General features: G+C 39.0%; 1 protein-coding gene and 1 non-coding gene across 2 annotated transcripts in view; one reads left to right on the plus strand and one right to left on the minus strand.

The window, feature by feature from the left end:
• The window catches only part of CORO1C (coronin 1C), a 60997-nt gene that overhangs the window by 12880 nt on the left and 32659 nt on the right, over window positions 1–15458 (plus strand). The window contains exon 2 of the mRNA XM_070400184.1: window positions 11555–11754. Coding sequence (XP_070256285.1) covers window positions 11560–11754 — 195 coding nt within the window. The 5' untranslated portion in view covers window positions 11555–11559. The remainder of the gene's footprint in view (window positions 1–11554; window positions 11755–15458) is intronic.
• Window positions 4463–4569, minus strand: LOC138998207 (U6 spliceosomal RNA). Its single transcript, XR_011469080.1, has one exon. It is a non-coding gene; the product is annotated as a U6 spliceosomal RNA (small nuclear RNA).

The following is a 15458-nucleotide window of genomic DNA, read 5'->3' on the forward strand; positions in this document are numbered from 1 at the left end:
GGATGGAACCTGCGACTCAGGCATGGGCCCTGACTGGGAATAGAACCGGCAACCTTTCAGTGCACAGGACAACACTCTACCAACTGAACCATACTAGCCAGGGCTTTCTGGTAATTTTTAGAGATTACAAAAAGTATTTATTTGGTTATAACTACATTTTCCCCAGTGAGTTACATTCTTACAATTTCTTGTACTCTGTTGTAGATACTGATATTATGTGTGTTTTTTTGCCCTTTAGAAGAGAGGTTTGCTGATAAGGAAATAGTTTGTGATTTTATCAAAAAGTATCAGACAGACTGATTTGTCTTAAGTTGCAGTAACATTTTAAGAGGTGTACTTTCCTGTTTCTATTGGGTGTCTGAAAATTCTGGAAACATAGGGAGATTTTTATTTTAAACAGTGCTTGTTTCATTTTCAAATGTCATGCTCAATATTTTTACCTTCAAGCTCTGGGCATCTTGCTTGGCAAACTTCCTTAATTTTAAAGCCACAGATTCAGTTATTAATCTGAAAAGGTATAATAAGTGATTTAAATTATATTTCCTGTTTTTACTCTTTTCAGACACCTACTTGTAAAGAGAAGGCTCTTTTGTGCTAATAAAAAGTAGTGGTTCATTTTCCTGGTTATTGATTCATTATCCTAGCATTAATGTTTGGGTGAATATTTGATTATGGTGTGTCTCCTCCAGTAGACTGTAAGCTCTATGAGAGCAAGGGCCAGGTCTGCTTGCTCACCATTGCATCTTCAATATATAGCGTAATGCCAGCATGGTCAAAGCTCAATAAATAATTGAATGTTCAATAAATGAATGATGAATGATTGGGATTAAAGTCCTATTCAGCATTCACTGATGAGTGTACACGTTATATGTATAGCCCTGTGGGTGCTAGTAACTAATTTGGTTCTCAGTGAATCCATGTGTTTTATTAGGGGAATGTGGACTGGATCCCAGTGAAAGAAGCATTTCCTGTAGACTTGTGGGCTTTAGAAGTCATTTACATTTTAGTTCTCCCATTTTATAGACGAATCCAACAATCCTGGGATCAAAATGATTCAGTGAGTAGGTGACTGTCAGCATAAACTGTGTCTGGCATCCAAGCCAGGGTTTTTCCTACTGTACCTTACCATTCCCTTGAATCATTGTCAAGAGTATATGTTTATTTAATCAGTTTGCCCACAGTATAGGCAAAAAGAGAAGACTGAAATTCTTCAGTTGAAGGTGATTACTTTGTTTTTCTACTCTGCTAGTTTTGCTTTGTGACTAGCCTTGTGAACATCTTCATAAAAACGTCTTAAAACGACACCTACAAAAAGATCTTGGAGTCCAATAATTTCATTTCCTGGTATAAGACTATTGCCTGAGAATTATTAAAATTTTATTCTGAGAGAAACTCCATCTGATTAAGTAGTGGAAACAGACTTAACAAGTTTGAACAGTCATATACAGTGTGCTTTTTACCAATTGTTGATAGGAAAAGTAGGTCATCAGTTATAGAGAGTATTTTGAAACACATCCATCATTAATTTTTTAAGTGAGATTGCTGTGTCAGTCATGTCTGTAAAAGTCTGCAGTTGGTATGAGAACTCTTGGGATTAATTTGGCTCTTTGAAGAGAGAGGCGGAGTTCAGCTTCTGAGTCTACTAGTCTCCTGTGGTGCACTTTAGGGAGATGACTGCAGCCTCGGACGAATTTATACCGTTGCACAGTGTTCTCTGGGCAGATAGTGCCTGCCTCTGTCTCTGTGAGGGAGGGTTCTTCGGTCCTTTTCAAAGCTCCAGGGATGAGTGGAGGTGGTTTTGTTTATAAAGATGCTGGTAATAAGCAGAAAATTGGGAGAGGAAGGATTGTAAACACATCATCCTTGTACATTATCTTGGGGAAAATTTATTCTTACTTGATAGTGTAATAAAAATATTACTTCTGTCAAGAGATGACTCTTAAAGCCTTATAATTTCATATTTTAGTAACTGCAAAATTTCTGTAATGTCATTCTTATTTATTATATTTTACGTGAGTTACAGGCCCCATTAGTGCATCTTTTAGTGATAAAGGATCTCTCTTTAATACATCAATTAACATTGATGTGTGTGTGTGTGTGTGTGTGTGTGTATTTCTAGAGTTTTATGCATGTCTTTTCATACAGTTGTTTTGGACAGTTGAGCACATAGCCTCTGGCTTAAAACTACTGGTTTTCAATCAGAAGTAAAGACTTGGCATACCTATTGTTCTCAGTATATTTGAATGCTTACAGCCAGCTTCTATGTTCTGATTTTTCCGTGTTTTTTTGCGTGAGCAAAATGCAATTTCGTATTTAAAAATTGCACAAACAGGCCTGGTGGAACTATGGGTTGTTGAGGCAGCACCCCCATGAAAGAGCTCTGAGTGGCACTCTTTCTTGGCTGATGTGGGAAAGCCAAATTGTATGTATGAAGAGGAGTTTATCATTGAAAAACTATGAAAGTTCAGAGGGTGGAAAGTTGAACTGGCCTGTACTTTGTGGTTCGAGGTCATGTGTCTCTCTCAGAAGTCCTTTAAGTTTGGGCAAGTCACAGCGTCTCTGGGCTGTAAATGAAGGGCCTGGAATTGATGAGTTTTGGAACCCTTTCCACTCCAGGCTTCTGTGAGGACTGAGCCTGGATGCTTTATGGTAGATCTTACTTGCATTTTCTCATCTTTTGTTACTAGAAACATTTTTTAAAAATGGTATTGGGTTATTAAATTGAAACAAAGTACATTTGTAATTGTTCTGCGTCATTTGGATTCTTACCTATTACCTGAATGAAAAGGGGGATGATACTCTTTGGAAGACTATAATGAGTATGAATGTTTCCCCTTCTTTTTTTTTTAACCTCCCGTTTATTCTAACCATCCTTGGTATCATGATAAATTGAACCAACAGTAAGGCAGTTCAGTACTTGCAGTCAGTTGTCTTAAGTGTTTAGCAGTTTTTCTGGAAAAAACATTTTTCCCTTATATACCTCAATGTCATTAATGGAGTGCAAATCCTTTTCAGCCACAGCTGTTATGTATGAGGTCTGTCCTGTGTCTGATTTTTCTGCTGTGTTTTGTGTTTTATATCATGTGATCATTTTTCTTCATTGTAAAACAACTTCTATCAAAGTAGGTAAACTAGGCATTTTTTTCCCCTTGGAATGTCTGTTAAGGAAATGGATGCAGTGAAAATGATTTGCTAAGGTGAACTCTTCAAATGTCACTGGTAGGTTTTGTTTAAGAAAATTCTAAAAAGCTCAGCCAACTCGTATCCAGAAATGATGAATGTTGAATTTTTGTATTTAATTATAGTCCCTCCCATATTTGCTTTGGGTGTCTGCTCTTTTGTGAATGTGTATTCTATGTAGGCTTACATATTACATTTCCAACTTGTTAAAAGGAATTTTTCACTGTAGGGATTGCCATTTAAATAGCTGAGCTTAGCATATTGCCTCATTTGTTATTTTACTTGCCGTTTTCTATTAAATAACGCATCTGATCTCTTCTACATTAAAATGCGCCTGCCATAAAAACAGCAACTTAGAGGGAACATGTTCTTTCCCCACTGGGATATTCTGGAGTCCTGCAGTCCTGGCTAGGGAACATTCTCAGCCTAGTGATGCTCTGGAATGGTCTTAGCAAATGTTCTGAGCAGGATTTTGCTCCTAGTAGGGCTTTTCCTGTATGTGTTCCTAGCAGGATGTGTTTCCTTTCATATGAACCATAGAAGTACATCTGCTGGGATCTTTAAACAGATACTTCTCAATAAACAAGGAAATGTCAAAATTGTGATTTTTTTTTTTATTAGATCGATGGAAGTTATCAGAATAGAGAAAAAGTAGTAACATTTACTCAGGTTTTTCGAGTGTATTTTATTTAGTGCCATTACAATATAAACACCCTGTCTTGTATACATTTTTTTCCTCCTCCTACCCAACACATTTCTTATGTATGACTTATGAATTAAATTTTCTGTGTATAACTTGACTTGCCAGTGCTGTAAGAAACATGCCTTTACACTCTCCTAGAGGTTGAGGATCATCAATTGAGTGTATTTTATTCTGAGAATGATTTTTTAGTGAGCTTCCCTCTGACACTTATAAAGTAAGTCCTTAAACCATAGAGATAGACATTATTATTTATTCTTCTGAAATAACCGACCTTAGCCCTAATAGCTGAGCCTAATCCTGAATAGCCCAGCATAGCCCTAAGAGCCTAGTCTAGTCCAAAATAGCCAAGCCTAAGTTGAGCCCAGTCCCGAAGAAGGAGCCTAGCTCTGAAGGTCGACCTTATTTTTACAGCTTGTTCTTGGTTAAGATGTTCACCGTTTTTTGTTTCATAGATGAGCTGTTTGTATCATGAATGTCGGAATGTAAATTAATACAGCTAATATGGAAAATAGTATGAAACTTCCTCAAAAAAAGTAAAAATAGAACTTGCATATGATCCAGCAATTCTATTTTATTTTTTAAAATATGGAACACTTCTCGAATTTGGGTGTTATCCTTGTGCAGGGGCCATGTTAATCTTCTCTATATTGTTCCAATTTTAGTATATGTGCTGCCAAAGTGAGCACCAGCAATTCTACTTTTGGGTATTTGTCCAAAAGTAACAAAATCACCATCTTGAAAAGATATCTGCATCCACATGTTCATTGCAGCATTATTTTACAATAGCCAAGATATGAAAACAACCTAAGTGCCCATTGACAAATGGGTAAAGAATGTGAGATATATAAAATAAAACAATGGAATATTATTTTCTATATATATAAAAGCCTAAGCGACCGGCTGACAGGTAGCTATGATGCAGACTGACCACCGGGGGTGGGGGGGTGGGGGGTAGATGCTCAACGCAGGAGCTTCCCCCTGGTGGTCAGTATGCTGGCATGAGCCATTCCTGCCTCCGTGGCAGCGCAGCAGGCACAGCAGGGTCGGGATGAGTGGGATTGAGCGGCCGAGGCTCAAGCTCCTCCCCAGCCCCGTGCTGCTTCAGGCACTACTACATCCCCCGAGGGGTCCCGGATTGAGGGGTCCCGGATTGCGAGAGGGCCCAGGCCAGGCTGAGGGACCCCACTGGTGCACGAATTCGTGCACTGGGCCTCTAGTTCAGTATAAAAAAGAAGGAAATCTTACCATTTGTGACCACATGGATGGATCTTGAGGGCATTATGCTAAGTGAAATATGTCAGAGAAAGACAAATACTGTATGATATCACTTATATGTTGAATCTAAAACTTACAAAAAATAACTTGAACTTGTAGAAAAGAACAGATTGGTGGTAGTGAGAGGCATGGAGTGGGGGGTGGTGGTCAAATGGATGATAGTGGTCAAAACAACAGACTTCCGATTATAAGATTAATAAGTCCTGAGGATGTAATGTACAACATGGGGACTATGAAAAGGTTACATTTTAAAAAAGAAATTTATTATGATAGTTGCTGGACAATCAAGACTTAACCCTTAATCCTCTGTCCTTCAGTATCACCTGGAAAATTGGGCTGAGGAAACTACTATTCATATTTCTAAAATAGAGTTTTCAACTAAATTCCAGTGAGTGAATTCCATAGTTGAGCCTGTGCTCTCAACCTATCCTCACATTGTCTTTCAAAGACATACTAGTTTTTATAATGAAAACCATTCTAGAATAATCCCAGTTTTACTGGAAATATGGGTAGGATGATAAATTGTATGTTATAAGGTCTTACATAAGGTTTGTAATTCCCACATTTTGTGGAGATTCAAAAGTGCATTGCATTTTCTCCTATCTAAAGTCAATATATTTTGACACTTGGTAAATATTTGATTTGCTTAATGAATGACTTATGACTACATCGTCTCCTTTAATACTGTGATGATCCTCCAAATGCAAACAAAAGGTCCTACAAAGTTTTAGGAATTTGTACTTGAAAGACATAAGTAGGCAACTTCTCCAAGGTTGAACTCTGATAAGATATTTAAAATTGTACCAAGTGTTACTATTTCCTTGGGTTTTTTATTTCAGGATTTTTTCATTTACTCTTTTTAATGTAGTTGAGAATTAATTTATAAAATGCTTTGGTTTTGAGGGATACTTTAGTTGTGTGATTTGGGACAAGATATTTAATAAAAGAACTAAGTTTAATGGTATGACATTGTAATTTGGAAGTTTGTAGCTACACATTAACGTGATGAAACACTAATATCACTTGATAATGCAGGCAGCTATCTTGTGAAGAAGGGAGTTTTTCTTTGTGAGATCCCAATTTTCCTTTGTTAGAGGAGAAATTTAAGTGTAGTGAATTCCATGCTGAGGTGAGAGAACAAAATATTTTGTAAAAGGTCCTTGAAAACGGATGCTGGTTCTCATATGTGAAAATTACGCTTTTGGCCCATAATCAGTAGAGAATCGATTTGGGGTTTTTCCCCTTTGGGTAGAAAAATCTATTAGTGGGCTCTTAAGTAATAATTGCTAACATTTATCAGAGTCTGTGCTAGGAACTTTGCAGCTTTAAAAAAAACCCACATCTTTTTTGAGATATACTTCACATACCACACCAGCCAGACTATATGTCTGTTCTTGTTCTAATACCTCACTGTCTTGATTTCCATTGCTTTGTAGTGAGTTTTATAACCAGGAAGTATGAATCTTCCTAATTTGTTCTTCTCTTTCAAGGTTGTTTTGGCAACTGTTGGGTCCCTTGAAATTCCATATGAATCTTAGAATCAGTTCATGAAGAAGTCTGCTAGGGTTCTGATAGGGATTACATTGAGTATTGCCATTTTAATGTTAAGTCTTCTGGTCCATGAACACAAGCTGTCTTTACATTTAATTGTGTCTTCTTTAATTGCTTTCATTAGTGTGTCGTAATTTTTAGTACAGGCATACCTCAGATATTGCAGGTTCAGTTCCAGAACACTACAATAAAGCAAGTGTTATAATAAAGCGAGTTGTAGTCTTTTTGCTGGTGGAGGGTCTTGATTTTATTTTGTAAAAACGCAACATCCGTGAGGTATTTTAAAGCCAACCATAATAAAATGGGGTATGCCTGTATACAAGTCTTTCACCTTCTTGGTTAGGTTTACTCCTGAGTATTCTATTCCTTTTGATATTACTGTGAATGTTTTCTTCTAAAAAAAATTAATGTGAGAGAGAAGCATGAATTTGTTGTTCCACTTATTTACGCATTCATTGATTGATTCTTGTATGTGCCCTGATTAGGGATTGAACCTGAAATCTTGGCATATCAAGATGACACTCTAACCAACTGAGCTATCCGGGTAGGGTCTGGAATTGTTTTGTTAATTTCATTTTCAGATTATTTGTTATGAGTGTGCAGAAATACAGTTGATTCTTATATATAGGTCTCTTATCCTGTAACCTTGCTAATATTAATTCTAATAGTTTTTTAGTGTATTCCTTAGGATTTTCTGTATGTAAGATCATGTCATTTGCATTTGGAGATAGTTTTACTTCTTCCTTTACAATCTGAGGGCCTTTTATTTGTTGTTGTGTCTTGTCTAATTACCCAGTCTAGAACCTGTAGTACATTGCTGAGTAGAAGTGGCAAAAGCAGACATCTTGCCTGGTTCTTGATCTTAGGGAGAAAGTATCTTACACCACTGGATATTGTTAGCTGTGTTTTTGTGTTTGTTTGTTTTCAATCAGTTTGAGGAAGTTTCCTTTTGTTCCTAGTTTGTTGAGTGTTTTTATCATGCAAGAGTGTTGGATTTTGTCAAACGCTTTTCTATGTGAGACAATTACGTGTTTTTTGTTTATTATTCGATTGATATATGTTACACTGATTTTCAGATGTTGACCCAACCTTGCATTCCTGGATAAGTCGCCCTTGGTCATGTTGTATAATGCATTTTATGCTAGATTTGGTCTGCCAGTATTTTGTTGAGGATTTTTGCATTGATAATCATAAGAGATATTTGTCTAGGTTTTTTTTGGTCATGTCTTTGTCTGATTTTGGCATCAGAGTAATACTGGTCTCATAACATTAATCTGGAAGCATTTCCTCCTCTCCTATTCTTTGGAAAAATTTGTGAAGTATTGGTATTCTTTAAATGTTTGATAGACTTTGGTGGTGAAACCACCTGGACCTGGGTTTTTTCAGATGTTGTTTCTAATTCTTATTATAGATCAGGAAAATGAGGCTCAGAAAGATTAAGTAAGTTACTAATAAATGGTAAAGCTAGAATTTGAATCTGGGTTACCTTATGTAAAGTTCTAGGATGATAAGAGCGGACACATATTGTGTAATTAGATATGTGTGTTTAACCATACAAGGTGCTTTAACATATTAATCTCTTGCTACACTCCTATCACCAAGTGCTTACCTCATGTAATGATCACTTCAACTTTATATGTATTGTACCCATTTTCAGATAGAGAATCTGACACGTAAAGAGATTCATTGACTTGCCCCACTGAACCATGGCCAGGAAGTAAATGGTACAGCTGTGTTTCTCACTCACAAGGCTGTCTGACTCTGGAGCCTGCCCTCTTAATTGCTTCTCTCTGTTATGTGCAGGAAAAGCAGCTGTGCCACATGTGGACAGCTGAGCCCAGATCAGGTTCAACCTTGGATGTGGATGGGCTCACACTGCTCTTCAGTCTCCACTTGGACCTGCCTGGCTCGGTCAGCACAGCACTGTGGAAACACTGATTTTTCTCACTGTCTCTGCTCTGTAGCTGACACTCTAATCCATGGTTGTAGCAAAAGAACCTGTATATCATTCTGACTTCATGCGGTTAGGATGAAAATAAGTTGTCACTTTGTATAATATAGAAATGACTTTTAAAAGTATTTTAGTATGTAAGTTAGCCAGCAAATTTGTGTAATACCTTTCACTAACATATTCAAAGCACTTCACATATTTATATTTATTTATGTTTATATTGCTGGTGAGATTAGATGATATCTAGTTTGAGTGAAGAGGAAAGTTGTCTCTTATTTTTCAAGTTAGAGGCCTTCCTCAGATGTCCATTCACATTTAAAAGGGAAGCACAAAAAGTTGACCTCATGCCTCTGTGGGCTGAGGGGCTGGTTGAGTGGTGGACCTCACAGTGGGTGGTGAGGTCTGATCTCTTACCAGATGGAGCTGGTGGTATCTAGGCCTGGTAGCCAGTGTTTTGGGAGCCCCAGCAACAAGGGAGACTCCACTGTACAGAATCACATTGTCACTGTGACACCTGTTCATACCTGTGTTACCTGTTGACCTGCCCAGGGCATGCAATCTGGCTTCCGCTGGAGTGGGTGCGGGGTAGTCCTGTGATTGTGCAGCTTTGGAGAGGGTGATCTTGGTGTTGAGCTGCTTCTGATTTAGGCTTCAATTTTCTCTTCAGCTCCTCTCCCACATCCCTGTTTCTCTAGAGTGCTGTGGGGTTTCCATGGGCTTTGGTGTTCTTTTAATGAGCCTTTCCTCCTGAGACAGCAAGAGGACTGGACATTCACACTTCAGTCAGTTACATGTATATAATAGCTTTCCATCTTTCAAGATTTTGTTGTCACATTTGCACTCCTCTTAGGCTCCATTCAGTGACCTTTCTCTTGTCCTTTGGTGTTATGCCTGCTTTTATTCTTTGACTGCCATTTTATTAGGGTTCCAGGAAGGAGTGGAGATAAATGCCATTTGTATTTCTTTTGTAAATTACCTCTTCATGTCCTTTGTGTAATTTTCTATTGGGATTTTCATGTTTTTAATTTGTAAAAACTTTGTGTATGAAGGATATTAACTCTTGACATATGGTGCAATCCTTAGTTCTATGTTAACTTACTTTTGAAACACTTGCTAGAGGGTACTGGTGGGATTTGAGCTTCTGCTAACTTGTGCAGATGGTTGTGTAGGGAAATGGATCCTGGAACCAGCTGGTGGTACATTGGCTTTTGTGTGGATGTGCTTTTCTTGTGGTTTTCACCACCTCCTGGAAGCTCTTTATCTCTTCATGCTTGAGAATTATTCACACTGTTTCACAAATGAAGAACTCTGGCCAAGTGGAAGCAAAGAATTTGCCTTCTCCTCTACCAAGTACTCTCAATGTATGGTCCTGGTAGTCAGCTGGAAAGGTCTGGCAACAGCTGGGATGAGGAACATGGGTGCTCAACTGCCTGCCAAGGGTCCGTTGCCTCAACCCAGCCACATGCCCAAGGCTTGGAGAGAGGCGACTTTTGCACATGCCTTGGAAGGTTAGAAAGAGGCTGGCAAAAATAAATTATCTCCCTTTGCATTTAGCAGTGGGCCCAGCGTCATGAGAAAGGGAATTAGAGGGAAGCAATTAGCAAAAGCCCATGTGTCCCTTTTGGCATGAGTGGACAGGTGTTAGCTCTCCTCTGTACCTGATGGGGTCAGAATGACTGGTTTTCAGCTGACCATGTTCCATTTCCACTTAGGTTTTCTCCAGGCCCCTTTTATCCTAGTCCATATGAGCAGAATGTTCTCCATTAGCAGGTAGGATAATTATATTGGTACAGTCTAGGAAACTCACCAGGTGGGGCCTGGTGATCTTGAAGCAGGAAGCTTTCAGTGCACATGTCTATCGGACTGCCTAGTGGAATTTGGAGTCTGAAATGACCCAGGAGGAAGCCCAGGAATAACACCCCTCCCCCAGGTGAATGATCAACTCTGATGTGAAAAACCATCCTGGTTCATTTCCCCTCCCTGAGGTTTTCCTTTCCACTGTCCAACTGCTGCTGCTACAGTCATTCCAGGCCTTTCCAGGCCTGGTTTATTGTCACAGCTCTTAGCCTAGCACCTTGCTCTTAGCTTCTTCCTGCCTAAAATGCTAGTAGGCCACTGTCAGACTTGTTGTCATCCCAAACATTATTTTTTATCATATTACTCTCCATTTAAATCCTTGCTACTTTTTTTTCAGACCTGGCTTTTGACCTGTCAGTTGCCTTAGCCAGATTCCTGGTAGCACTCAGCACCAGGAGTTTGGTTCTGATTTGCTCTGATTATAATGCCTGTGTTGGAAGGCTCTTGAAGACAAGGGTGGTTGCTTATATTTCTTGAATTCTCCACTCTCGTAGTTGGACTTGTGGAAACACTTGTGAGCGGGCAGAATTCTCAGACAGCAGAGTGCTGATGTCTGGGGGAAAATTACCTTGGCAGACTGAGGAAAAAGCCACAGTATCATATCTTTTTTTGGGGGGGAGGGGTTTTTGAGCTCAAATCTACTACATAACTTAACTTGGAGTTTTTTTATCTTTAAAAGGGGGAGAGAGTTGAATTTACTTATCTTTCAATTCCCACCCAGTCCTGAAAGGCTAATTTTTCTTCATTCCTTGTCTTGATCTTTTTCCTGAAATTAAACTGATGAGCAGTTTCTGGATCTTGAATTAGGACTTTTTCATTTCTTTGTAATTCTTTCCCTGACGCATTTTCAGTTTTCTATGGGTATGTGCTGCTAAAGGAAGTTTGGATTTGCCATTAGGCTGCTTTTTTAGGAGAGCAGACAAAATGCCATGCCATTCTGGTTTTGGGGTGTTTTTTTTGTACTTGGAGGTTTTTTTTGTAAAAATAAAGCTTTCAGTTGAGTGCATGACTTTAACATAATTTTTGTTCTTCTACAGACACGATGAGGCGAGTGGTACGACAGAGCAAGTTTCGGCATGTATTTGGACAAGCGGTAAAAAATGACCAGTGTTATGATGACATCCGGGTTTCTCGAGTGACCTGGGATAGTTCCTTCTGCGCTGTCAATCCCAGATTTGTTGCCATAATCATTGAAGCAAGCGGGGGAGGCGCGTTCCTTGTGCTTCCTTTGCACAAGGTAAGTAATCTGACTTTCCGTTCTGTTAAACACTGTAATAGAATGCCAGACCATTAGACTCTGATGTAATTGAGGTTTCATTCCTTACGGTTTACAACCACATCAGTTTTTCTCTAATAGAGAATCATTAAACAGAAAGGTGAACTCTGTTCTGGGTGTGCCCTCTCTGGATGAAAAAGATTATCATAATGATGCTGTGAGCATGGGCAGGCAAGGAATTTTATGATTTGGTTAGTAGTCATCCATTTTTCACAAACGTTTTTCCAAAAGGTGTAGTTTAAAAACAATCATTTTTTATATGGGCAGAAATTTGTAAGACTATCTTTTTTGTGTGTGAAGTCATGAGGACTGAGACTTGGTTTTTTGAATGATAAATGAGATGAAAGCTCAAGAAAAGGTTCCCAGTGGTGCAGATTTCAAGTCTGGATAACAGTAAAGTTTCAGCATAGGATCTCAACAGTGTTAACAAATGGTAGAAATAAAGGATCTTCACTGAAAGTGATTTTGTGTGACCTTCTACATCAGTGGACTTCCCAGTACTCCCTACTCCAGTTGGTTGGCAAACTGCGGCCCCTTGAGTGTGGCTCTTCCACAAAATACCACGTGCAGGCGTGCATGTACAGTGCAATTGAAACTTCGTGGCCACACTCAAGGGGCCAAAGAGCCGCATGTGGCTCGCGAGCCGCAGTTTGCCGACCACTGCCCTACTCCATCCAGAGAGTCATTTCCAATACAGAGAAGAAAGGAGATTTGTGATTTTCTGACTATTCTTGAATGTTGTGGATGAAAATCTGTACTTGCTTTAATAGGAAATCCCAGAATCACAAATAATTGGGAGGGTTTGGAGGGGGGGTTGGGGGGTAGTTGTTGCTGTGTGAGAGAGAACCTGAAAAGAGTAATTTTCTAGTTAGCTTTTGGAGGAAAAAAAGTTGGTGAGTCCTGAGCTCTGATAAGGGCTCAGTGCTGGTGAGGATGCAGGTGTTGGGTCACGTTACAGCTGTTTCCACTCTGCTGAGAACAGTGGGTCCCCCTGAATCTGAGCCATGCATACTAGGGGCCCGTCTCATCATTATGGACCATGTGATTCTGAAAGTGGTTACAATAAAGTGGTTTTCTGTCAAAGTATTGTTTCCCATATGGGTGTTTTTTCCTTAGGAAAAACTCTCACTGGGAAAACTTCCAATTCTCTTGTACTTTTCTCTCAGATGCTTATGACTAACTTGTTTTATTTTAACATCTGATTTTTACTTTAGTGACTGGATTGATGTGATATTGCATAATAGGACCATTTCACTATAGAAATAGGGGACGGATGCCTTTGGGGAGCAAATTCGATATGTGTTTTCATATGTATCTTATAATTGGCTGAGTCATTGATGATACTTTAAAGGAGAATTTTTCATTAAATTGAAATTTGATTTTCTACTTGGATGCTTTTATTTCTGTGGAGAACATTGCTGTTTATTGGCAAATAATACATGACAATCTTATAACTGTACTTAAACCTGATTTTGGGGTGGGAGTTTGAAATTAATGCCAGTTGCATTTGGTCTCCACAACTTTTTAGTTTATTTGTTGTTCACCAAGAGCAAGGAGCATTGGGAAACCTGACTTTTTAGTGGTGGGTTTTTGGTGGCCAGCTGAGAAGACGTTTCAGCTTTGTCAGCCAAGATAAGGCACTGGAATACTATGATCTCTTTTGGAGTTGAGTTTTTAGTTTTATAATGTGGGCTGCTTTTGTTTAAAAGTGAAGAATAATCAAATTTGCACACATAACATGAAGTGATGCTTGAAATCAAGATCATAGGAAATGATGCTCTGGGTGTGTATTGGGCTCCAGTATGTGTTGATAGCAGTCTGGGATTACTCTAAACATGAACTTGAGGAAATGGGTATTTTTTTTATTTTTCAATTAGGGGTATGGTTTTTAATAACTATCTCAGAGACTTCTGGTAATGTTCGTCAGCCCCCCCCCCCCCCCCCCCTCCCGCACGTGCACGCACACTTTTTTTTTTTTAATATATACAGGCAGACTGGTTTTGGTGATGCTGTCGGGGCTCTCAGTACATATTAATATTGAATATGCGTGTATCAATCTTAAGATGTATTGTGACACTTTCAGAAAGCCTCCCATTTAAAAACATGGTCTTCATTGAATTTCTCTTCAAAGCTAGTTAGTGTTAGCTGTAAATAGGGCTTGTTATTGCAACCTCATGAGGCTTTTGTGGTTAGATTCTGGGAGAATCATGGTCTCTGTCTTGCAGGACTTAAAATAGAAAATGGAGAGAGTAGTAGGGACACATACATTAAAACACATACACAGCAAGAGGTAAGTTTAGGCATGAATGCATGTTTATTTTAGCTGGTTTATGAGGTTTTTGTTAGGAAGGCTTTATTAGAGAAAGCGGGATTTTAAGAGGTCACTGTCAGAGGAATATGGAAAGTACTCAGCCCTGAGGTGGGGCGATTTAGGTTAACACGTGATTCAGGATCTCTTTTGTAATGTTTCCTTCAAGCTATGACATGCCATTCTGTCATGACTTTTTAAGGTGTGGCTTAGTGTGCATTTTCTTATTCTTTGGTCTTTCAGAGGCTGAATAATAGCAGTCTTGCAGAACAGAAGTTGGCTTTGTGGTTTTGGCTGTAGGGATTTTTCCCACCACAACTGCATAAACTGCCTTGTCCCAGTCCCCCGTGCACTCTACCACGTGGGCATGAACAAGTCTCTCCTGTGTGGAGTAGCTACACTCGTGATGTGGGACTGAGGCATTCCCATCCCCTTGTGAACCATGTGGGGCATTCAGACACATCGCACCATTTTGTGGCTAGGTGCACGTGCACCAGAATTTCAGATCACAATGAGCCTGTACATTCTAACTTCAGCAAATAAGGGTGAGGGGGGACTTGGTTAGAATTATATGCTCTTGCTCTAACATACACTTGGATGGAGGATGCAAATTGAAGGGCTCCTATCTTGCCTAATTGCTTTCTTCCTTCCTCCCTAGACTATTCTTACCTGCTAGTATTGGAGTGATGGCTAATTTCATCCTCCCTTTAACTGCCTTACAGAGCAGCTCTGCTCTGAGCCCTTACAGGATGGGTGTGGCCAGGTCTCTATTAATCTTTTGACTCTGTTAATCTCATCTGTCCTTCTAGCTAGCTCCTCTGGTATAGTTGTATAATGCCTTATATACAGTAATGTACGTTTCGGCCATTTATTTTAGGAACTGTGTGTGGGAATATCTGAGATCTTGCTATATTTAAGTATGTGAACTATCTTTTCAATTCATTTTGTGGTCTTTCTCAACTAGGGTTTTGTGAAAAAATTCAGCCCTACAGAAAATCATTTCAATGAATATTTTCTTAGTTCTCTCAAGGATGGGACATGGCTGTGCCTTCTAGATGCATAAGAAATAAATTAATTCATTACTTATAGTAGCTTCCTTAGGGCATTAGGACTTAATTCTCTCAGAACTTATGTTGACAAGGGCTGTTTTGAGTGTTTTTCTGCCATATTTATTGAGGAAGAAATCTTGATTTATTTCAGTCAGTATTCTGATTGTTCAGTGTCCAACTCACTTGTTACCTCTTAATTTGTTGAGACAGTGGAAATCATTCTTTGGGTTCTCTTAGCTGCTTGCCCATGCTACTAGTACTACAGACTTCATTGTCACATTGTATTATAATTATTTTCTTCCTTCTTA

Source organism: Myotis yumanensis, unplaced genomic scaffold, assembly GCF_028538775.1.
Source record: "Myotis yumanensis isolate MYYU_CA2020_CCGP unplaced genomic scaffold, mMyoYum1.0.hap1 SCAF_19, whole genome shotgun sequence".
NCBI lineage: Eukaryota > Metazoa > Chordata > Mammalia > Chiroptera > Vespertilionidae > Myotis > Myotis yumanensis.